General features: G+C 44.7%; 1 protein-coding gene across 1 annotated transcript in view; it reads left to right on the top strand.

Moving 5' to 3' along the window:
* MOK (MOK protein kinase) overlaps nucleotides 1–23,358 on the top strand; it is a 43,197-nt gene that overhangs the window by 15,512 nt on the left and 4,327 nt on the right. Inside the window, exons 3-8 of the mRNA XM_064375224.1 lie at nucleotides 8,231–8,320; nucleotides 11,157–11,227; nucleotides 19,831–19,909; nucleotides 20,026–20,074; nucleotides 20,823–21,001; nucleotides 22,866–22,967. Of these exons, the coding sequence (XP_064231294.1) occupies nucleotides 8,231–8,320; nucleotides 11,157–11,227; nucleotides 19,831–19,909; nucleotides 20,026–20,074; nucleotides 20,823–21,001; nucleotides 22,866–22,967 (570 nt within the window). The remainder of the gene's footprint in view (nucleotides 1–8,230; nucleotides 8,321–11,156; nucleotides 11,228–19,830; nucleotides 19,910–20,025; nucleotides 20,075–20,822; nucleotides 21,002–22,865; nucleotides 22,968–23,358) is intronic.

Raw genomic sequence — 23,358 nt, 5'->3', positions numbered from 1 at the left:
GTACCTCCACGCAGTGTACTTCTTCTACTTGGTCATTATTACATGTCTCCATATAGTTTGGGCTGCTATAACAAATTGTACTGTATCCTGCATGGCTTAAACAGCAGACATTTATTTCTTACAGTTCTGGAGGCTGATAAGTACAAGATTAAAGTGCTGGCAGACAAGTCTGGTGTCTGATGAGGGCTTGCTTTAGGATTTGCAGGCGGCCCTCTTCTTGCTGTGTCCTCAAATGACAGATGGCAGAGAGAGAGAGAAGACGCAAGTTCTCTAGGGTCTTTCTGGTGTTTCTTCTCACAGCACTAATGCCATGTGCTCTAATTACCTCCCCAAACCCCCACCTCCTTATATCATCCCATTAGGGGTTTAGGGTTTCAACATATGAATTTTGGAGGACACAGACATGCAATCTATAACATTATTCAGTTTTTTTTGAAAGGTAAAATTTATATACCTTGAAGTGTACGTTGTTTGTCTGTATAAATTTGGCAAATAGATATTTTCATATAATCAAGATGTAGAACATTAATATAACCGTAGAAAGTTCTTCCATGTTCTTTTTCAGACAGTTTCCCACTGCCATCCCAGGCAGTCACTAGTCTTGTTTTTTTGTTATCCTTTTCTAGAAATTCATATTAAATGGAATTTCATAGTATGTGCTCTTGTGTCCAGTTCCTCAACATTATGTCTTTGAGATTCATCCTCACTGTTTTTCGGTGGTTTATGCCCTTTTTTTTTTTTTTTTCTTTTTTTTGAGGAGTCTTGCTCTGTTGCCCAGGCTGGAGTGCAGTGGCACAATTTCAGCTCACTGCAACCTCTGTCTCCCGGGTTCAAGCGATTCTCCTACCTCAGCCTCCTGAGTAGCTGGGACTACAGTCCTGGGCCACCACAGCTTGCTAATTTTTATAGTTTTAGTAGAGATGGGGTTTCACTGTCCAGTCTGGTCTCGAACTCCTGACCTCAGGTGATCCACCCGCCTCGGCCTCCCAAAGTGCTGGGATTATAGATGTGAACTACCACACCTGGCCAGTTTATGCCTTTTTAATGTTGAGCAATGTTCATTATGTTCTGTGACTACAACACAATTTGTTTATCCATTTTCCTGTTAATGGACTTTTGGATAGTTTCCAGTTTTGAGCTACCATAAATAAAGCTGCTATGAAATTTGACTTCTTAGGCTGGGCGTGGTGGCTTGCTTCTGTAATTGCAGCACTTTGGGAGGCTGAGGCACAAGGATTGCTTGAGCCTTGGAGTTTGAGACCAAGCTGGGCAACATAGTGAGACTCTGTCTCTACAAAAAAAACAAAACAAAACAAACAAAAAAAAAACCAGGGTATAGTGGCTCACTTTTGTAGTCCTAGCTACTTGGGAGGCTGAGATGGGAGCATTGCTTGAGACTGGGAAGTTGAGGCTGCAATGAGCCATGATCACACCACTGCACTCCCTAGCCTAGGTGACAGAGCAAGACTCTGTCTCAAAAAAACAACAAAAGAAATATAGAAATTCTACTTGTACATATATGTTTTCATTTTTTCTTAGGCAGTTACTAGAAACAGAATCACTGGATCAAAGGGTAGGTATATGTTTAACTTTATAAGAAACTGACAAGCCTTTCTCAAAGTGATTGTAGCTTTTTACACTACCACTGGCAAAGAATGAAAATTCCAGTTGCTCCATATCCTCACCAGCATTTGATGTTGTTGATCTTTTAAGTTTAAGCCATTCTGATGATTGTGTAGAATTATCTAATGGTAGTTTTAATTTCTACTTCCCTGATGACTAATGATGATGAGCACTTGACCATGTACCTATTGGCCATTCATGTATCTTCATTTATGAATTGTCTGTCCAAGTTTTTGCCCCTTTAAAAATTTAGACCTTAAGAAACAAGCCATCCTAAAAAAAAAAAAAAAAGAAAAGAAAAAGAAAAGAAAAAAGGAAAAAAAGCCATCCTAAGGAAAAAAAAAAGAAAAACTAATTTTAAAAATTAGGTTGCTTGTGTGTTCAGGCGTTCTTTATGTATTCTGTATAGAAGTCTTTTATCAGATATGTTTTGCAATTAGTTTCTCCAAGTCTGTGGTTTGCCTGTCCATTTTCTTTATGGGATCTTTTCATGTACTGAAGTTTTTTAATGTCAGTGAAGCCCAACTTCTGGAATTTTTTATGGTTATTGTTCTCTGCTTTCTTAGAATAAATTTTTGCCTACTTCCACGTTGTGAATATATTGTCCTGTATTTTCTTCTAAAAACTTTATCATTTTTACTTTTCATATTTAGCTCTGTGATCCATCTTAAATTAATTTTTGTGAATGGTGTGCAGTAGGGATCAAGCATCATTTTTTTCCCCCAAATGAATATCCAGTTGTTCCAACATCATTTGTTAAAAAAAGACTTTCCTTGCCCTCAGTGGGTTATTTTGTCAAAAGCTAATTGACTGCAAAAATATAGATCTGTTTTGGACTCTATTCTGTTTCATTGCTCTCCTTGACTGTTGTTATGCCAATACCATACTGTTTTGATTAATGTAGCTTAATAGTAAGTTTTGAAGTCAGATACTATTAAGTCTTCCAGCCTTCTTCATCTTTTCTTTTTTTTTTTTTTCTTATCCCAGTTCTGGGGCTCCTGAAGCCCTGGCCGCCGGGATCTGACTCTTCATCTTTTCAAAGACAATTTTGCCTACTCTAAGTCCTTTGTACATCCATATACATTTTAGAATCAGCTCAATTTTTTTTTCTGTGAGGATTGTAGGAGTATAGCTCATCAATTCTATTAAAAAAATAAAAAAACAGCCCAAGCATGATGTCTCACACCTGTAATCCCAGCACTTTGGTAGGCTGAGGTGGGCTGATCACTTGAGCCCAGAGGAGTTCAAGACCAGCCTGGGCAACATGGTAAAACCCTGTCTCAACTAAAAATACAAAAATTAGCCAGGTATATTGGGATTATGAATAGGATTGTATTGAATCTATAGTTCAATTTGGGAGAGAATGCATATCTTTTTTTTTTTTTTTTTTTTTGAGACAGAGTTTTGCCATGTCTCCCAGACTGGAGTGCAGTGGCATGATCTCAGCTCAATGCAACCTCCGCCTCCTGGGTTCAAGCGATTCTCCTGCCTCAGCCTGCTGAGGAGATGGGACTACAGGCGGCTACCACCATGCCCAGCTAATTTTTGTATTTTTAGTAGAGATGGGGTTTCACCATGTTGGCCAGGATGGTCTGGATCTCCTGACCTCCTGATCCACCTGCCTCAGCCTCCCAAAGTGCTGGGATTACAGGCGTGAGCCACCACGCCCAGCCAAGAATGCATATCTTAGCAATATTGAACTTTGCAACTCATGAACATGGTATAACCATCTCTCTATTTATTTGTTTGCTTTAGTTTCAGCTATTTTGTTTTTGAGATGGAGTTTCACTCTTGTCCAGGCTGGAGTGCAATGGGGTAATCTTGGCTCATTGCAACCTCCACAGGTTCACAGGTTCAAGCAATTCTCCTGCCTCAGCCTCCCCAGTAGCTGGGAATACAGGTGCATGTCACCATGCCTAGCTAATTTTTGTATGTTTAGTAAAGATGTGGTTTCGTCATGTTCGCCAGGCTGGTCTTGAAATCCTCACCTCAGGTGATCCACCTGCCTCAGATCTTGGCTCTCTGCAGGATCTTGGCTCACTGCAACCTTCACCTCCCAGGTTCAAGCGATTCTCCTGCCTAAGCCTCTCAAGTAGGTGGGATTACAGGCATGCGCCACCATACCCAGCTAATTTTTGTATTTTTGGTAGAGGCGGGATTTCATCATGTTGGCCAGGCTGGTATCAAACTCCCAATCTCAAGTGATCCACCTGCTTCAGCCTCTCGAAGTGCTGGGATTGCAGGCGTGAGTGACTGTGCCCAGCCAAGGGGGACATTTAGATACTTGATTTTAACCTTTTCTTCATTTAGTATTTACACATAAATATCTTTCTAAACCCTGTTTTAGCTGCATCTCATACATTTCTATATGTTGTGCTTTATTTGGTTTGAAATATTTTATGATTTCCCTTGTGATTTCTTTTTTATTAGTTTCCAAATTTTTGAGACTCTTCTAGATAGCTTACTATTACTGATTTCTAATTTAATCCATTGTGATCAGAGAACATGTTCTGTAAAGTTTTCAGTCTTTTGAAATGTATTGAGACTTACCTTATGCTTCAGCACATTATCTGTATGGATGAATGTTCCATATATACTTGAAAAGAATATTTTACCTACAGTTTTTGAATATACTGTTTTATAAATGTCAATTAGAACAGGTAGTTAATAATGCCGTTAGGATCTTCTGTATCTTTACTGATTTTTTTTGAAAGATTGTTCAGTCAATTACGGGAGTAGGATCCCAAAATCTTCATCTTTTTCTTCAGTTCTGTCAACTTTTCCTTTATGTATATTAAAATTCTCTTATTTAAGCCAGGCACAGTGGCTCATGCCTATAATCCCAGCACTTTGGGAAGCTGAGGTTGGTGGATCACTTGAGGTCAGGAGTATGAGACCAGCCTGGCCAATGTGGTGAAACCCTGTCTCTACTAAAAATACAAAAATAGCCTGGTATGAAGGTAGACACCTGTAATCCCAGCTACTCAGGAGGGTGAGGCAGGAGAATCACTTGCACCTGGGACAAGGAGGTTGCAGATACCACGCCACTGCACTCCAGCCTGGATGACAGAACAAGACTCCGTCTCGAAACAAAAAAAAAATTTTATTTAGCACATACACATTTGCAGTTGTCATTGCTTCCTTATGTATTGAGCCTTTTTTATCATCACGAAATCCTAAGTAGTAATCTTCCTTATTTTGCAGTCTACATTGTCTAATAGTAATATAGCCATTTCTTTTTCTGCTTTGCTTTAATTGAGGACTTTCTTCATATAGATTGTACTGGTTAGATCAATTTGTTTTCCATAAAATTCATCCAATAAGATGAAATGTTGATATTTCATAATTGATCTTTAATTTTTTTTTTTTTTTGAGATGGAGTCATGCACTGTCACCCAGGCTGGAATGCAGTGGCATGATCTCGACTCACTGCGACCTCTGCCTCAGCCTCCCTAGTAGCTGGGATTACAGGCTCCCACCACCACGCCTGGCTAATTTTTTGTATTTTTAGTAGAGATGGTTTCACTGTGTTGGCCAGGCTGGTCTTGAATGTCTGACCGGGTCATTGTGATCCACCCACCTCAGCTTCCCAAAGTGCTGGGATTACAGGCATGAGCCACTGTGCCTGGCTGATCTTTTAAATTTTTTTTAAAAGTCTGAGTCCTGATAATCATAATTTGTTCCATTTGTAGAAAAATTCCGATTACAGTAAATGTCACCTTGTTTTTTTTGGAGCAAAGGCTGCCTACATTCCTTTTATGTTCAATTCTGTGTTATTTTGTTTCCAACAGAACAATAAACAAACTGAATGTTACTTGACCACAAAATTCAGAGCAACTCCAAGGCAAAGAAAAGTGGTTACTTCCAGTATTTTTTAGATTTTTTTTCATGATTTTAAAAGTAGGGACAGAGTTGATTTGAATGTTATTAAGCACTGTTATTTGAACAATTGCTAGATCCTGGTATCTAGCAGTAATCCAGGAAAATGTGCCTTTCTAAATGTTTGTGTTAGTTCTTTATTTCTCAGTGAATGCCTGTGGAGACATGAAAGAATCCTGTCTATAATAAGCAAAATATGTTTCGGGGATCTGATAACTGGTGAGAAGAGTGGATATTTGTCTAAATCGCATGGCTGTTCGGCTGCCCAGTTGTAAAAACTTAAGTTTTTCAGATAGGGTGTTCAAAAATTAGAACTACTGCTAGCTTGTTAGCTTTTTGTTCTTTCTACCTGAAGCAGGATTTCTCTATATCAACACTCTTGGCATTTTGGTCTGGAAATCTTTTTTTTCTGTTCTGTGCATTGTAGAATATCGAATGATTCGTATTCATTGGTAAATAGCTGCCGTCCGGAGTGTCACCTGGGCCCCCTGTTCAGCACTCCCTAGTTCTGGCCACCTCGAGGACCTGGCTGCAGCATGGTGGACTGGGTCTTTTCTGATTTGGTTGTGGACCTGGGGTGCGAGTTGCTAACATTTTGAATAACAACTTGGATGTGAGGGAGGAAGTACAATCTAGTGATGAAAATGGGGGCTATAACTTTTAGTCAGAAATACTCTTAGACTCTTCAGGCTATTCTATTTTCAGGCTCTTCTTAAATGTCAGGCTTCTATTTGTTGGCTAACATGAGAGTGACTACAAATATTCAGCCTTATTTATTTACTTATTTATATTTTGAGATGGAGTCTCACTCTCACCCAGGCTGGAGTGCCATGGCACAATCTCAGCTCACTGCAACCTCCGCCTCCCGGGTTCAAGCAATTCTCCTGCCTCAGCCTCCCAAGTAGCTGGGATTACAGGCACTTGCCACTGCCCTTGGCTAATTTTTGTATTTTTAGTGTTTTTTTTTGTATTTTAGTTTCAACATGTTGACCAGGCTGGTCTGGAACTCCTGACCTCAGGCAATTTGCTCACCTAGGCCTCCCAAAGTGCTGGGATTATAGACATGAGTGACCACGCCTGGCCTCAGCCATATTGATTTAAAACTACACTGATACTACTGGGTATAACTACTCTTCAAACACAAGATGTTGAGCTTTCCACTATATGTGAAAAGTTGATAGAACAGAATTTGCCAGTTGAAAAAATAGTCCCACAGTTAGTTCCTTTTGGAGCCCCTGAGATGAAAATTTCTGGTGAATTGAATTATTCAACTGGGTGTGACCCCATGGGCCCACTGTGGTAAGTGGCATTCTCAAAAGAGGTCTGTCTAGAGGGTAGCAACAGCTAGCCTCAGGCTTTCAGCCTGATTGCACTGTACTGGCACGATTTGTATTGGCAGAGCCGTCTTCATAAAGAACAGCCTGTGATAAGACACAAACCAAGAGAATGCTCGTCACCAGGTGAGTGACATGGAAAAGAGGACTGGGTGCGGTAGCTCACATCTGTAATCCCAGCACTTTGGGAGGCCAAGGAGAGTGGATTACCTGAGGTCAGGAGTTTGAGACCTGCCTGGTCAACATGGTGAAACCCCGTCTCAACTAAAATTACAAAAATTAACAAGGCGTGGTGGCGCGCACCTGCAGTTCCAGCTACTTGGGAGACTGAGACAGGAGAATCACTTGAACCCGGGAGGTGGAGGTTGCAGTGAGCTGAGATCGAGCCAGCCTGGGCAACAAGAGGGAAACTCCATTTCAAAAAAAAAGAAAGATATCGGAAAGAAAGAAAAATAATTTATTAAAAATAAGAAGGAGGCTGGGCGCAGTGGCTTATGCTTGTAATCTTAGCACTTTGGGTGGCAGAGGCGGCAGATCATTTGAATGCAGGAGTTTGAGAGGGTATAGTGGCATGGACCTGTGGTCCCAGCTACTGAGGTTGAGGCTCCAGTGAGACATGATTGCATCACTGCACTCCAGCCTTGATGACAGAGTGAGACTCAGTCTCAGAAAAAAAGGAAGGGGTGGGTCTCCTCTTGGAACTTTGAAATGCTCATTTTCAGATAGTATACCTATAAACTGAAGAATAAATCTTAATTATTAATCTTATTAATAAATTTAATTGGGCCGGGTGCGGTGGCTCATGCCTATAGTCCCAACACTTTGGGAGGCCAAGGCGGGTGGATCACGAGGTCAAGAGATCGAGACCATCCTGGTTAACATGGTGAAACCCCGTCTCTACGAAAAATACAAAAATTTAGCTGGGCACGGTGGTGCGTGCCTGTAATCACAGCTACTCAGGAGGCTGAGGCAGGAGAATTGCCTGAACCCAGGAGGCGGAGGTTGCAGTGAGCCAAGATCGCGCCGTTGCACTCCAGCCTGGTTAACAAGAGCGAAACTCCGTCTCAAAAAAAAAAAAAAATAATAATAATAATAAATTTAATCATGTTTTATTGTCTAATTCTTTTTGTTAATATGTAAAATAAACTACCTAATATTATTTCAGGATCTTAGATGGGAAAAATTTTAACATATGTTCTAAGCTATAAGAACCTTGATTTTTTTAATGCAGCAATGAGGTATGCTTAACTTCAGTTTCTAATGGGAAAAAAAACCTGATTAACTTGCTTGAAATACTTGTGGGTTTTAAAATTGTGATCCTAGATAATAAGTAACTCTAATTTTGAAGTTGACCTAAATTGTGAATGAGCTATCCATTTTTACCTACACAATAGTATTGAGCAAGTCAACAGCCTACGAGAGATCCAAGCACTGAGGCGCCTGAATCCACACCCAAACATTCTTACGTTGCATGAAGTGGTTTTGTAAGTATATTTGGAGCTTGAAAAGTTATCTAAATTTGATGAAAATAATCTCTTTGTTAAGAAAGGAAACCATGGTAGACATTTTGAATATTTGCTTTGTAGCTCAGAGAGTAACCATTTTCACTTCATCTTATATCACGTCACATTTTTATTTGGGAAAATGTGCATTTGATTCTCTTTTTTTTTTTTTTTTTTGAGACAGAGTCTCTCTCTGTCACTCAGGCTGGAGTGCAGTGGCGAGATCTTGGCTCACTGCAAACTCCGCCTCCTGGTTTTAAGCAATCTCCTGCCTCAGTCTCCCGAGTAGCTGGGATTACAGGTGCCAGCCATTATGCCTGGCTAATTTTTGTATTTTTAGTAGAGATGGGGTTTCACCATGTTAGCCAGGTTGGTCTCGAACTCCTGACCTCAGGTGATCTGCCCACCTCAGCCTCCCAAAGTGCTGGGATTACAGGTTTGAGCCACCACGCCCAGCCAGCATCTGATTCTTAATGTGGAAATGCTTTCATTTAGGTGACTCCACATCATAAAAGCATCTGTCATGCAAATAGTCTTCCTGTAGCTCAGTTAGGCTGCTGAGGTCTTGAGTGTGAATTTTGGCCTACTGGGAAAGCACTGTTGTGTTATTTCAGGGATTGTACATTCTCACTCTGTCCCTGCCAGTTGCCATTTCTGAACAGTCTCCTGTAGTCTTTCTTACTCTAATTGATAACATTTCTGGGGATTTTTCACTTCTGTTCTAATTATAGAATAGTTTCCATAAAATTTATCTATCAGTCAAGAAGGCAGAGCACAGCTTATCCCTCAGTGCCTGCCTGAGCCTGGGAAGCCTTCTTCCTGACAGCTTTGTGCTGCACTTACAGACCCCACTGAGCCAGGGAGTCAGGCTACAGGATTTTGGGATGCTGTGGACTAGAAGGGCACCGCCACTCTGAGAGGAGGCACCTTGGTGTAGAAGCTTCGCTGTGCCTCTGAGGGAGGCTGGCCTGTAAGATCGGCCAAGGAACTCCAGGCACTGCCAGTTAAAGTCTAGTAGATTTTAATCAGAGGATGGAACAGTTTTAAACTCAAAGTGAAATGTCTTTTTTTTTTTTTTTTTTTTTTTGAGGCGGAGTTTCGCTCTTGATACCCAGGCTGGAGTGCAATGGCGCGATCTCGGCTCACCGCAACCTCCGCCTCCTGGGTTCAGGCAATTCTCCTGCCTCAGCCTCCTGAGTAGCTGGGATTACAGGCACGCGCCACCGTGCCCAGCTAATTTTTTGTATTAGTAGAGACGGGGTTTCACCATGTTGACCAGGATGGTCTCGATCTCTTGACCTCGTGATCCACCCGCCTCGGCCTCCCAAAGTGCTGGGATTACAGGCTTGAGCCACCGCGCCCGGCCGAAATGTCTTTTTATAACTATGTGACTTCCTGGCCTGTAGCGTTCTTAGAAGTCAGTTTGGGCCAGGTCTAGAGACTGCAGTTTGTATGTAATGGTCTCAACACTGCATGCACATCACACACATTCCACACCCTTTACAAAGTGCTTCTGTCCAGAGTCTCACGTGGGGCTCCTAACAACCGAGACCCCTTCCAGCCAGACTGGAGGCACCGAGAGTAGGGTCTGGGGATACAGGCTCCTGCTCACTACTCTGGGAACCCTTTAAGGGCCTGCTTGAACTCAGGAGAAGTTGGTGGCTCAGCGAGCAGTCTCTGTCCCCATTCTGGGTCAGCATGGAAATCACACACTTTGTAATGTGACTCGTTTTTCTCTTTTTCCCTTGACTGGTTTTTGGTTTTTACTCTTCCATTGTGATTTATCCCAATTACATGGAAGGAATTTAGCTAAATTAAAATTAAATTTGCAGTCATGGAGCATGAATTATTATTTTTTTCTTTCTTTCTTTCTTTTTTTTGTGATAGGGTCTTGAGACACTGTCACTCAGGCTGGATGGAGTACAGTGGCACAAACTTGGCTCGTTGCAATCTCCACCTCCCAGGTTTAAGCAATTCTCCTGCCTCGGCCTCCCGAGTAGCTGTAACTACAGGCATGCCACCATGCCCAGCCAATTTTTGTATTTTTCGTAGAGTCGGGGTTTCACTTTGTTGGCCAGGCTGGTCTCAAACTCCTAACCTGAAGTGATCCGCCACCTCAGCCTCCCAGAGTGGGGTTACAGGCGTGAGCCACTGCGCCTGGCCTCTTTTGTTGTTTTGCTTGCCAGCTCCCTAACCTTTTTCTTCTTTCTGCTGATAGTGAATTGTTTATTTTGAAGATATATCTGTTTTCGACTTTTATTTTTTTATTTATTTTATTTTATATTTTTTAGAGATGGGGGTCTCGCTGTGTTGCGCAGGCTGGAGTGCAGTGGCTATTCACAGGCGCCATCCCACTGCTGATCAGCATGGGAGTTTTGACCTGCTCCGTTTCCGACCTGGGCCGGTTCACCCCTCCTTAGGCCACCTGGTGGTCCCCCGCTCCCGGGAGGTCACCATATTGATGCCGAACTTAGTGCGGACACCCGATCAGCATAGCGCACTGCAGCCCAGAACTCCTGGGCTCAAGTGATCCTCCCACCTCAGCCTCCGGAGTAGCTGGGACTACAGGCATGTGCCACCATGCCCAGCTCGACTTTTAGAATTTTGTTCAGAGTTGGGTTTTGCTCGTATTTTTATTAATTGTACCTGAAATACTGATTTAAAATCAAAGCCTTTACTGTTTTAGCAATTACACTGTAGTATTTCATGCGGGAGTGCCTTGTGTTTACTAGAAATGTTTACAAATGAATTAAATATTGGGTTATCTTTTCTGATTAAGGCAAGAAAAGTTATTTTTAAAACTTGCTTTCTTCTTCAGTGACAGAAAATCTGGTTCTCTTGCACTAATATGTGAACTTATGGACATGAATATTTATGAGCTAATACGAGGTACGTAGAATAATTTGAAAGCTAATCTAAGGCCCTCTTTTAAGGCTTGTAATTCATATATGCTTAGCTGTTCTCAACATCATGAGTCATCATAGTGCCATAGTTATATGAAATACACTGTACAGCGCCACTTCACTCACGGGGAGGCATTTCCCTGATGCCTCGTCTACTCAGAACATGGCTGCAAACAACAAAGGAAGCCCCAGGCCCTCTGGGTGCGCATGAGATCTGGGCGAGGATGGCAGGAGGCAGCAGGGGCGGCTGTGCTGCAGAGCGCCCACAGCCAGCCCTGCCATGGGCACATGCGCACAGGCCTGCTGGCTTGGGGGGCCTCTCTGCTCCCCGGATCTGCTGTTGCTCAACATTCTGTTCCATGCCTCCAAGGCAGAGCTTTCCCTGTAAAATCATCCCCTGCATGTGAGGGAAGCTCCTGCCATTTTCCAGGGTGCTCGTTCATTTCCTTTCTTCTGAACAATGAAGCACTGTTTAGGAGAGCATGTTTGCCTGAGATGACCTCAGTCGGGGCTGGTGTGGAATACTTATAGAGGTCCCTGAGGGGAACAGGAGAAAAGGAGAGAGGTGGCTGGCCCACAGCAAGCGAAGTGTTCCTGGGGGTCTGACCTCATGGTTGTGTTAGATGTCAGGACAAATGAACCTTGTATATCTCCCTAAGAAGGCAACACAGCAAGTGTTACATTTACAAATCACATTATACCTAGAAGACAAATACTGTCACATGAGCAACTATTTATGACTTGGAATCGAATTTTAATGACGGCATCATAGATGATTTAGATGCTATATTTCATAATTTGGGCCAAACCGAAGATGATGTGCTATGGGAAACTTGCAGATCAATAAACTATTTTTGTGACGAAGAAGACACTGATGTTGAAGATAAATATGAAGAGTTCAAATAACATTGTTTTTAGGAAGCTGGATAGTGGAAAAAGCATTCTATCAATATTCACATATTTTATATGTGACTTAAAATATGTGTGTGATAGTACAGTACTAACAAAATAAATAGCATAGGTAGGCAAGTCTCACTCTGCTGCCCAGGCTGGAGCGCAGTGGCACAGCCCTGGCTCACTGCAACATCCGCCTCTTGGGTTCTAGCAATTCTGCCTCAGCCTCCCAAGTAGCTGGGACTACAGGTGCATGCTTCTACGCCCAGCTAATTTTTGTATTTTAGTAGAGACAGAGTTTCACTGTGTGGCCTCCCAAAGTGCTAGTATTATAGGCGTGAGCCACCACACCCGGCAGTAGGCAGGTTTTTCTACCTCCATAAAAGTTGATGTATATAAAACCGAGCACAGTGGCTCATGCCTGTAATCCTAGCACTTTAGGAGGCCAAAGGTAGGTGGATCACTTAAGGTCAGAAGTTCAAGACCAGCCTGACCAACATGGTGAAAACCTGTCTTTACTAAAAATACACACAAAAAATTATCAGGGCATTGTGTGTGCCTGTAGTGCCAGTTACTCAGGAGGCTGAGGCAGGAGAATCGCTTGAACCCAGGAAGTGGAGGTTGCAGTGAGCCAAGATTGTGCCACTGGACTCTAGTCTGGGCAACAGAGCGAGACTCTGTCTCAAAAAATAAAAATAAAGGCTGGGTGTGGTGGCTCATGCCTACAATCCCAGCACTTTGGGAGGCTGAGGCAGGTGGATCACTTGAGGTCAAGAGTTCAAGACCAGCCTGGCCGATCAGTGAAACCTTGTCTGTACCAAAAATGTGAAAAAGCTGGGCGTGGTGGCATGTGCCTGTAGTCCCATCTACTTGGGAGGCTGAGGCAGGAGAATCGCTTGAACCTGGGAGGCAGAGGTTGCAGTGAGCCAAGATTACGCCATTGCACTCCAGATTGTACATTGAATCGAGACTCTGTCTCAAGAAAAAATAAATACATAAATGAATAACTCAACAAGATGGGGCAATTTTCGGCAAGTTGCTGTGTGTTGGCCAGGCTGGTCTCAAACTCGCGACCTCAGGTGATCCACTCGCCTCGGCCTCACATATCAACAGTAATTAGGTGCCTCTATTCATGTAAGGCGCTGAGCACCAGCTGTTGACGATGATAGTAGTGATTTAGTGAAAACTGAATCAATCACTAAGGCTTTCGCTACCGGAATGACCATTCTTATGACGTAAATTGCCACTGTTAGGTTATTAGAATATTGAGGAGCACTATTAAAGACTAAAGAATGAGGTAATAATGAAATAAGGGAACGATCACACAACCATTATTGAGTTGTGTACTTGTCTTTATGGCAGTGTGCACGGTCTGGCAAGAACTGGGAAGGTAGAGAAGCAGCCTGTCAGGTGCGTGTTTTTGATATTGAAAGAGTACATAGCCTAGTGTCCACATAAACTATATGAAAGTGATATAAGAGAAAAGGAATTGCTGGGGTAGTTATCTCTTTGTTGAACAGGTGTCAGATGAGGCAGAGATGGCGTAGGCTAGGAAAGTAAGGCTTTCCTGGAGGAGTGGTAGAATTAGGCGTGAGAGAGGATGTCTCATTTGCAATGACATGCCATGGGCTATTCCAGAGGCAGGGACACGGGGAACACAACAGACACAGTTCCCACCCATGTGGAGCTCACACTCGATGAGGAGAGAGAGGAAACAAGTGAATAAATTATCAAGAATATCAGTTAACATGATCAAGAATTCCAGATAGGGATAAGGCTGTCAGCGACTAAAACAGGCCAGTGTGTTAGAGAGTGGTGAGGATTGAGTACTTCAGGCAGAGGGATAGCCAGTGCAAAGGCCCTGAGGCCACCGTGAGGGAAGAGACCCATGTGGCTGGAGGACATGGAGGAGCGTTGTAGGAAATGGAGTAGGCAGCCACCAATGAGGCTGGTAGGGCTAGGGTAAGAATTTTCGTTACTCTAACTTCAATGGGAAGCCATTATCAGGTTTTAAGGCAGGGGAGAGGTCGTTTTCAATTGGTGTTTAGACCAGTGTTTCTAAAACTGTCACTGAAGACCAGTTGTTTTATTTCTAATCTGTTGCAGACCAGAATTTTTATAAAATATAGTAAAAATGAATGACCGGAAAACGGAACACGTGCTTAGATGGCGCAGCATGTCAAATTGCTATAAATGATTCTAAACAGTTATTATGTAACAACCAGTCCCCGAAACCGGCATCAGTTTATGGACTGTGCTTTGAGTAGTGCCTTTTTAGAAGGAATTCTTCAGTTGCTATTTAAAGACTAAATGTGCTGGGAGTGGGTGTTCTCCCTTTCACCTGGAAACAACAGCATCCCCTGTTCTCTGATGAACTCCAGAGGGATGACTCTATGATACAGATAGATTGCCAGAGTCGTTAGGAGGAATGAAGAAGCTGACTCTGGGCTTGGCCTCTCGGAAGTCGCTTCTCACAGCTGCTGTCCATGATCAGGCCACTGACAACGCTCTGCGGAATAAAGGTGCTGCAGTCACCAGGCCTGGAATAAGGCCGCCTCTGCCAGGGTGAGGAGGCAGCCGTGATCTCTGCCCTCAGAATGGAGGCTTTCCCTCTCTCATCTGCCGCTATACCTGGGCCTGAAGCGTCTTTCCCAAGTGGTCCCATTTAGACAGAGCCCAAGTCACATCTGGAACCCGCAGCTGCAAGGCAGCCTGAAGAACCTCGTTTGGACTTTCAGGCCTGCCGTGCTAGATGGGGGGTTGGGATGGGTCCTGAGTAAGCCAGTCTGTGGGTGTGCCACGAAGGCAAGAGTGGTGTGGGAGCCTGGGGAAGGGACGGTGAAGGCGTTTTGTCCACCACTCACTTTGGAAGATTGTCCCCGGATTCTTCTTTGGTATGAGTTAGTAATTGCGGTGAATAGAGAATGGCTACGTCATCAGCGATCCTAGTGTGTGTATTTGGATATATGCGCTTATGGCCCTGGGCTCATGCCGTCTGCAGTAGGAAAGCCTGTCTTGGAGTTTATGAAGGAAAAACTGTAAAAGAGGTTAAGTATCCCTCATAATCTGACTATAGAGGCAGCTACTGTTTACACAGCTGTATCTGATTCTGCTCTCTTTTTTAACTCTTCAAGTTAAATTCATAGGGCCAGGTGCAGTGGCTCATGCATGTAGTCCTAACTCTTTGGGAGTCCAAGGTGGGAGAATTACTTGAGCACAGGAGTTCGAGACTAGCCTGGGCAACATAGTGAGACCCTGTCTGTACAAAAAAATGTTTTTTTAAAATTAGCCAGGCGTGGTGGCACACACCTGTAGATCCAGCTACTCTGGAGGCTGAGGTGGGAGGATGGCTGGAGGCTGCGGTGAGCTATGATTGCACCACTGCACTGCAGCCCGGGAACAGAATGAGACCTTGACACACACACACACAATTCATTTGCCTTAGTGAGTGGCTAGTCCGTGGTTCTCTCTCGCTGGGAGGGGCGTGTGCTGGGATGCCGTCATGACGCAGGCTACGTCGGCAGCTGTATTCCCTTAGTGCTGAGTGCAGGGAATGCCATGGTTTAGCACTGCATTCACTTATGTTTTAAAAATTACTAGTAGTAAATATGACATTCCTTAGAGTCATCTTAATGAGACTATTTGGTAAAAAACAACTTGTAAAAATTACCTTGGTCAGGATAGCTACAGCAGATGAGGGAAATGCTGGGGTCACTGGCATTCACTAAGGGGCGTATGAGAAACTTCTGAGTGGCTTGTTAATTGCACTCTATTTTACTTACTGTTTGAAAACAAAAATCTGACGGGAACCAGATACAGCCTTGGACCCGGAAAGTTCTGGAGAAGCTTGCGGAGAGTGGGTAGGCAGTGCTTTCCTTCGCAAGGGTGTGGTCTCCAGCTGTTCAGACCACTGAGCCCACACTATTGCCCTGATACCCCACTCTAGCAGTAACCCCTCCTTACCCCTAGGCTGTGAATAGGGAGTTTCCAGGAGGAGAACCGAGAAGGCCAGGAAGGCGGGCACCTGAGGAAGACTCTTACCTGGGACTGAAGGCATCTGAGAAGCACAGATTCCTGGCCACCCTTTCTGTTTGTGGCTCCATTAGGTCTAGGTTCGGGCTTGTTTTTTTTTTTTTTTGAGATGGAGTCTCACTCTGTTTCCCAGGCTGGAGTGTAGTGGTGCGATCTTGGCTCACTGCAACCTCTGCTGCCCGGGTTCAGGCGATTCTCCTGCCTCAGCTTCCTGAGTAGCTGGAATTACAGGTGCCTGCCACCACACCCGGCTAATTTTTGTAGTTTTAGTAGAGATGGGGTTTCACCATATTGGCCATGCTGGTCTTTTTTTTTTTTTTTTTTTTTTTGAGACGGAGTTTCGCTCTTGTTACCCAGGCTGGAGTGCAATGGTGCGATCTCGGCTCACCGCAACCTCCGCCTCCTGGGTTCAGGCAATTCTCCTGCCTCAGCCTCTTGAGTAGCTGGGATTACAGGCACGCACCACCGTGGCCAGCTAATTTTTTGTATTTTTTAGAGACGGGGTTTCACCATGTTGACCAGGATGGTCTTGATCTCTTGACCTCGTGATCCACCCGCCTCGGCCTCCCAAAGTGCTGGGATTACAGGCATGAGCCACCACACCTGGCCAAAATCTGCTTTTTAAAAGACTCCTAAGTGATTATGAAGATTGGATAGACTTCTCCTAAAAGATTCCACGTTTCCCAAGTTCAGATGACTCTAATGACAGTTTTATGATGTGAGTCAGATTTGAATGTGTGGGCATGGCTGGAAAGGGCATTCCTAGGATGGAACATCAGGAAGGTAAGTACTAAACAGGAGAGCTTTGGGAGCATCCAGGGAAGAGTGCACGTATGACTGCACCTCAGCATTCAATAAACAAGAAGGCTGTGGTGGCGCATGGTTCTCGAAGCGAGGACCCGGGACTAGTAGCTGCATCCGGGCTCTTGTTAGGCCACTTATTGGGCCCCACTGCAGACCTTCTGAAGCAGAAATGTGGTGGGTGAAGATGGGGAGGGGCAGCAATCTGTGTCTTAGCAACCCACCGACTGGAGTCCAAGAACCCTTGTGGTGGAGAGGAATTGGTTGAAGGGTGTCTTGAGTGCCAGGCTAAGTCAGGGGGCAGTGAGACTGGGTTTGATGGCAAGACCCAGGAGCACCCGATGAGACAAACTTCCAGCAGCTCATCCTGTTGCATGTGTGAAGGGGAATGCAAAGTCGCCTTCTTTTCACCTGTATATAGATATTAATTGAATAAGATTCCAGAATTCCTCAAGCTTGGGAAAGCTGATAAAGGTCTTACTTTTGATTCTTTTGATTTTAATTCTGGAAAATTGATGATAAATTATGTGAAACAATAAAAAGATGATAGTATTACATGAAAAAGTTAATTTCAGCCGGGCACGGTGGCTCACGCCTGTAATCCCAGCACTTTGGGAGGCTGAGGCAGGCAGATCACGAGGTCAGAAGTTCAAGACCAGCCTGGCCAACGTGGTGAAACCCTGTCTCTACCAAAAATACAAAAATTAGCCAGGCATGGTGGTGGGTGCCTGTAATCCCAGCTACTTGGGAGGCTGAGGTGGGAGAATCACTTGAACCCAGGAGGCGGAGGTTACAGTGAGCCAAGATCACACTATTGCACTCCAGCCAGTGCAACAAGAGTGAAACTCCTCCAAAAAAAAAGAAAGAAAAAGTTAATTGCACTTAGACATTTTACAATTTAAATTACTTTCTATTTATATATTATAAACAGTTAAGTAGAGAAAAAGAATAATTTTAATTTTCCAAATAAATTGCAAACTTAGGACCAAAAGGGTCAAATGCCATATGTGCTGTTGGAGAGAGAGTGGATTTCTAAACTGTTAGGTGAACACGTCATTGTGCACATTTCAAACTTAATGACTTAAAACACACACTTTGAAAATTAAAATCAAGTAAAATTGACATCTTCTGGAACAAGGGTAAACTGTGATGCTGGGTGTGTGGTATGAAGAGTCTTCAAACATAGTAGAAAGCCACAGCACCAAGGCACAGCCAGTCCAGGCGCTGAGTACAGGGTGGCCGCAGGGCACTGCGCCAGGTGCACTAAATGGCCCCTCCTGTGGACTGGGAACTGAAAGCAGCTGAGTGAACTGCTTCTTGAACTGTGATCTGTCCCCTTTTAAAGTGGAAATCTCCACATATACAGGAAAGCCCAGCGGAACCCTGGGTTTACGAGTGACTCCTAACATTTTCATCATCAACGTAGGCTGGCTGAGGCTGTCATACCATGCTACTCTGGCGACCATCGCTCACTGCTGTTGCCACTGAAACCGTAGCACATGTGCTCTGAATGTTACGGAGCGGTGGCCAGTGTTGGAGGTGATGCGCGTGCTAATTGCGCTGATTTCGTCCTTACACATTGTATGTACGGATCAAAATAACACTCTCTGGATCCCATGAATAGGTACAATTACTAAGTGTCCATTAAAATTTAAAAAATACTAACAATTCTGTCATTCTTTAATAACGTCTATCTATTGTTTCTTCATTTTTTAATTGGCAATTTCCCAAACCTGCTTTACCCGTTTCAAAACTCAGGAAAACCACGTGTGCTGGAGCAGAGGCGGAGTCACTGTGCAGCTGATAGGGCTGGCTTGCCCGGTGCCTTCCAAAAAAGGCCCTTTCGGTGTCTTCACCATCTTTATATATTTTGTTAAATTTGCAAAAATTAGCTATTTCAACCACAAAGTGAAGACTGCCATCTCTTATATTTTCACCTCTCCCACATCGTACTTCCCTCTTTGAGAGTAACCATGGAACGCCTTGGACGTGTCTGGAATCTCGTTAGGGGGTGGCTGGGATACGTTTGTGTGCTTTGCGTCTCTGCCATGTACTAATAGTTACATTATTGCTGGCCATCTCATTTTGGGATGTCTTCTAGGAATACTCTGAATATGGGCAGTTCAAAGATTAAAGAGCATTCACTCCATAGAAAACTTGAAATATGAAATCTCATAGCTCAGATGTGAAAGAAACTTAGCAGAAGTTTCCCCAAATTTGACAACAGTCTTAAAAATTACATGGTGTTCCTAACACCTAGTTGAGGATGTGAAAGAAACCTCTATAGACTGTCAAAAAGAAAAATAAAAAAGCAATTTTCCATTAAAAATATATGTGCTGTGTAATTTTAAATGAGAGCATGCCAGTATACAGATTTTTTTTTTTTTTTTTTTTTGAGACAGAGTTTCATTCCTGTCGCCCAGGCTGGAATGCATTGGTGCAATCTCGGCTCACTCCAACCTCCGCCTCCTGGGTTCAAGCAATTCTCCAGCCTCAGCCTCCTGAGTAGCTGGGATTACAGGTGCCTGCCACCACGCCTGGCTGATTTTTGTATTTTTAGTAGGATGGGGTTTTGCCCTGTTGGCGAGGCTGGTCTCAAACTCCTGATCTCAAGTGATTCACCCACCTCAGCCTCCCAAAGTGCTGGGATTATAGGTGTGAGCCACCATGCCTGGCCAATATATGGAATTTTAAATGGTATGTTTTAGGTACACCACATATTTCCTAAGACTACTTCAGATTATTTTTCACAGGAGAAGTTAGGTTTTCACACATTGTTAAAGAAAAATGGATTATTTTTATTTCAAAAAAGAGGATATGTACCATCAGTAACCATATTTGCCTATTTTCTTGATTGTACAGGGAGAAGATACCCATTATCAGAAAAAAAAATTAAGCACTATATGTACCAGTTATGTAAATCCCTTGATCATATTCACAGGTATGCTCTTAGAGATTTGACAGCCTGAAATTAATAAAATGTGTTAGCATTCAAGTTCAAGAATTTGAATCAATGAAGTGTAATTAATTCTATTTTTCCTTTTATACTGAATGCAGAAATGGAATATTTCACAGAGATGTAAAACCAGAGAATATCCTCGTAAAGGTAAGAGCCTTTACATGAAAGCTGGGTATCAGAAGACAGGCTGAATAGAAAACTTCTCCCACTGGAGGAGCTTTCAGTCCATGTAGCTAGACAGCTTGTTTGTTACAGTATTTTTTTCCTCTCAGGTTGTAAAAAAATGTTTTATTTAATAAACGCCAGCAACATAACTGACTGTGCACCTGGAAGAAAATAACAGGAAGTACCCTTCAAACACTGCAGACCAAAGTGAGCCCCATTCAGACGGCCATTCGAAACCCCGTGGAGGTAAATGTGGCAGAGGCAGGATTTGAGCTCAGGTCCATCTCACTCAAAAGCCACTAAACCCCCCGTGGTTAAGCCGTACAATTTGCTGTTCCCGGTGCCTATCACTGGCTGTCAGCAGGCTCCTCTGAGGCTTCGTGGCTAAAGAGCTCTTGCCGGGCCGGCTGGCGGCATGACTGGACAGACAACTAGTGTCTGTCGTTCATTTGTAGAAGTGCCACAACCTAATCATTTGCAAAACCTGTAGACGTTTGGAAATATGTGTAAAACATAGCTAGAATATTTGTAAACCTGTTCCGCTGAATAGAAGCATCACTTCCTCATCTGCCAGAGGCACTTCCAGGTGCTCATAACACCAGCAATTTGTATTTTACAGACTGCTTTAGATGATAGTAATTTTCCCGCTGGTGCATAAATATTTGGAGTGGTTTGTATTACGATAGCCACATAATGAGACGTTACTTGTCCTGCTTCCCTCCCCCTGCAGCAGGATGTCCTGAAATTAGGGGACTTTGGCTCCTGCCGGAGTGTCTATTCCAAGCAGCCGTACACGGAATACATCTCCACCCGCTGGTACCGGGCCCCGGAGTGTCTCCTCACTGACGGGTTCTACACATACAAGATGGACCTGTGGAGCGCCGGCTGCGTGTTCTACGAGATCGCCAGGTAGCGCCAGCCTGGCTCCTGCGGCGGGAGGGTGGAGCAGCCAGGCTCGCGCTCCTTCCCCTACAGTCCAGGTGTCATGGTCATTCTGGTTTTGTTTTTGTCGAATTGTTTTTAATTGAACGGCAAGTAGACTAGGCATTCATTTTACCTTTGTGGAATGTTTGTCCTTGGTTGCCCTTCCCAGAGCGGAGCACCAACCCTCAGCTGTTCTCCCTCACACACACCCCGGCGGTGTTGGAGCTGCCTCCTTGGGCTTGCTGTGAGGGGCTTGATGGGGCTGCTGCCCTGGAGCAGGGGACGCATGCCCACTGCCCCTCCTGGGGCTGCCATGGGGAGGGGTGACTCGGGCCTCCCCTGAGAGGTGCAGTCATATCAGGTAGGGTGCCCTGGCCACTGGTGTGAGGATGACGTACCATCTGGCACAGCTGAACTCTAGAAAGCCCTAATCCCAGCCCTCCCTGCTCCAACCTCCAAACCCCTCACTCCCCTCAGCCTTTGGGAAGGAGCAGTGGCCCAGGGACGAGGCAACAAGGGGCGGGTCCCACTCAGCGGTGAATGGTGTTGAGTTGAAGAAGCGCACGGGGGTGGAGGTCTGCGCCTCTTGCTGCTGGTGGCCTCTAGCAGGTGGCAGTGAGGTTACGGTCTGGCAGTGCATCTGAGGGGTCAAAGTCTGGTCCCACCTGCTCAGCCACTACAGAAATACGGAGAGATAGGCACTTGTGGACACACTCTCCTTTGATCCAGACGGTTCATACTGATAACTTTTCATTTTGGAAAGCCAATTGGCAATTTCACTGAAGCCAGAGTGTCAACTGAGAATCCCTTCTCATGAGTCCAGGTCCTGTGAGTTCATCTGGAGGGGCAGGTGTCAGGAGCACCGGCACACAGGGCAGCCCAGCGCACCAGCTGCCGAGCTGGACTGAGGCTCATCTCCCCACGTGGAGCTGTTTCCTGCTCACCCGCGTTTCCCCCTCTCTCCTTTAGTCATAAGATCCTGCCGTTTTCTGGAATAGAAGCTAGGCCTACCACCAGAAGGTATTTTCAAACCTTCTTTATGACATGTAATAGGAATTGAATTTATTTATACAGGTTTAAAGTCTTTTCCGTACAATTCCAAAACTATAAAAGCTCTGGAAACCAAAAGGTTTCTTGGGACTCATTTGGTGACAAAACCTGACCTGCCTCACCCCGAATTTGTCAGCAAAACTCCCCTTGGCTGATGGGAGGCTCACTGTGGGGTTATTTATCATGGTTAGTGTGAATTAGTCATATTTCACTGCAGACAGTGCGCTGGACAGATGTTGGAATGTGGCTGTCTTTTGCCTCTTAGAAACCACGTCAGGGCCAGGCACGGCGGCTCACGCCTATAGTCCCAGCACTTTGGGAGGCTGAGGGAGGATCACAAGGTCAGCAGTTTGAGACCAGCCTGACCAACATGGTGAAACCCCATCTCTACTAAAAATACAAAAAAAAAAAAAATTAGCTGGGTATGGTGGCGCATGCCTGTAGTCCCAGATAGGAGGCTGAGGCAGGGGAATCACTTGAACCCGGGAGGCGGAGGTTGCAGTGAGCCGAGATAACACCACTGCACTCCAGCCTGGGCGACAGAGTGAGACTCTGTCTCAAAAAAAAAAAAAGAACATGTAGGACCTGTTGGTAGAGTGGAAACAAAGGCCGAGCACAAGGGAGAGTTGCGCCTCCCTGTGGTGAGGGTCTGCACAAGCAGCTAGGCTCAGTTCCTTGTGTTTTGTGTGAGTGAGCCTGTCTGTGGGTGTCGGGTGGGGTGGGGTGGGGGAGGAACCAGGCAGAATGGAGAGGCCATGGCCATGTAATGACCTCGGTGCCCCTTGTCATGCCCTTCTAGTCTGCAGCCCCTCTTCCCTGGAGCAAATGAATTGGACCAAATCTCAAAAATCCACGATGTCATCGGCACACCTGCTCAGAAGACCCTCACCAAGTTCAAACAGTAAGTGTTGTGCTCTGAGTGCACATGGACTCACTCCCCTGGCAGGACCTGCGTCAGGGCGAGCCCCTCCACAGCCAGTGAGTGGCTGCTCAGACCGAGCCCATTACTCGGGGGGTCTCAAAGGTGAGCTCTTCCTTGAGCATCAGAGAGATTTGTCACCAGCTTTTTGAGGGGCAGGGAGTCAGGCTCTGTTCCCTGAATAGTTTAAGCAGAACTTAGAAGCCTTTGGATGGAAATGCATAGACCGCAGGGGCGCGGGGGTGAGGGCTTTCTGCAGCCCTCCGTGGTGCTGCTGGTGGGACGGCCCTCGAAGAGGTGTTCCTGGACTCGTAGGAGTCATTCTGATGGAGCTGAGGCTGGGGAGTCGGGACTTCCCAGAAAGGGCCTGTGG

This window comes from Aotus nancymaae, unplaced genomic scaffold, assembly GCF_030222135.1.
Source record: "Aotus nancymaae isolate 86718 unplaced genomic scaffold, 86718_ANA_hifiasm-v0.15.2.pri h1tg000011l, whole genome shotgun sequence".
Taxonomy (NCBI): domain Eukaryota; kingdom Metazoa; phylum Chordata; class Mammalia; order Primates; family Aotidae; genus Aotus; species Aotus nancymaae.
The sequence above is the reverse complement of the archived record's forward strand: the minus strand, read 5'-3'. Positions and strand labels throughout refer to the sequence as shown.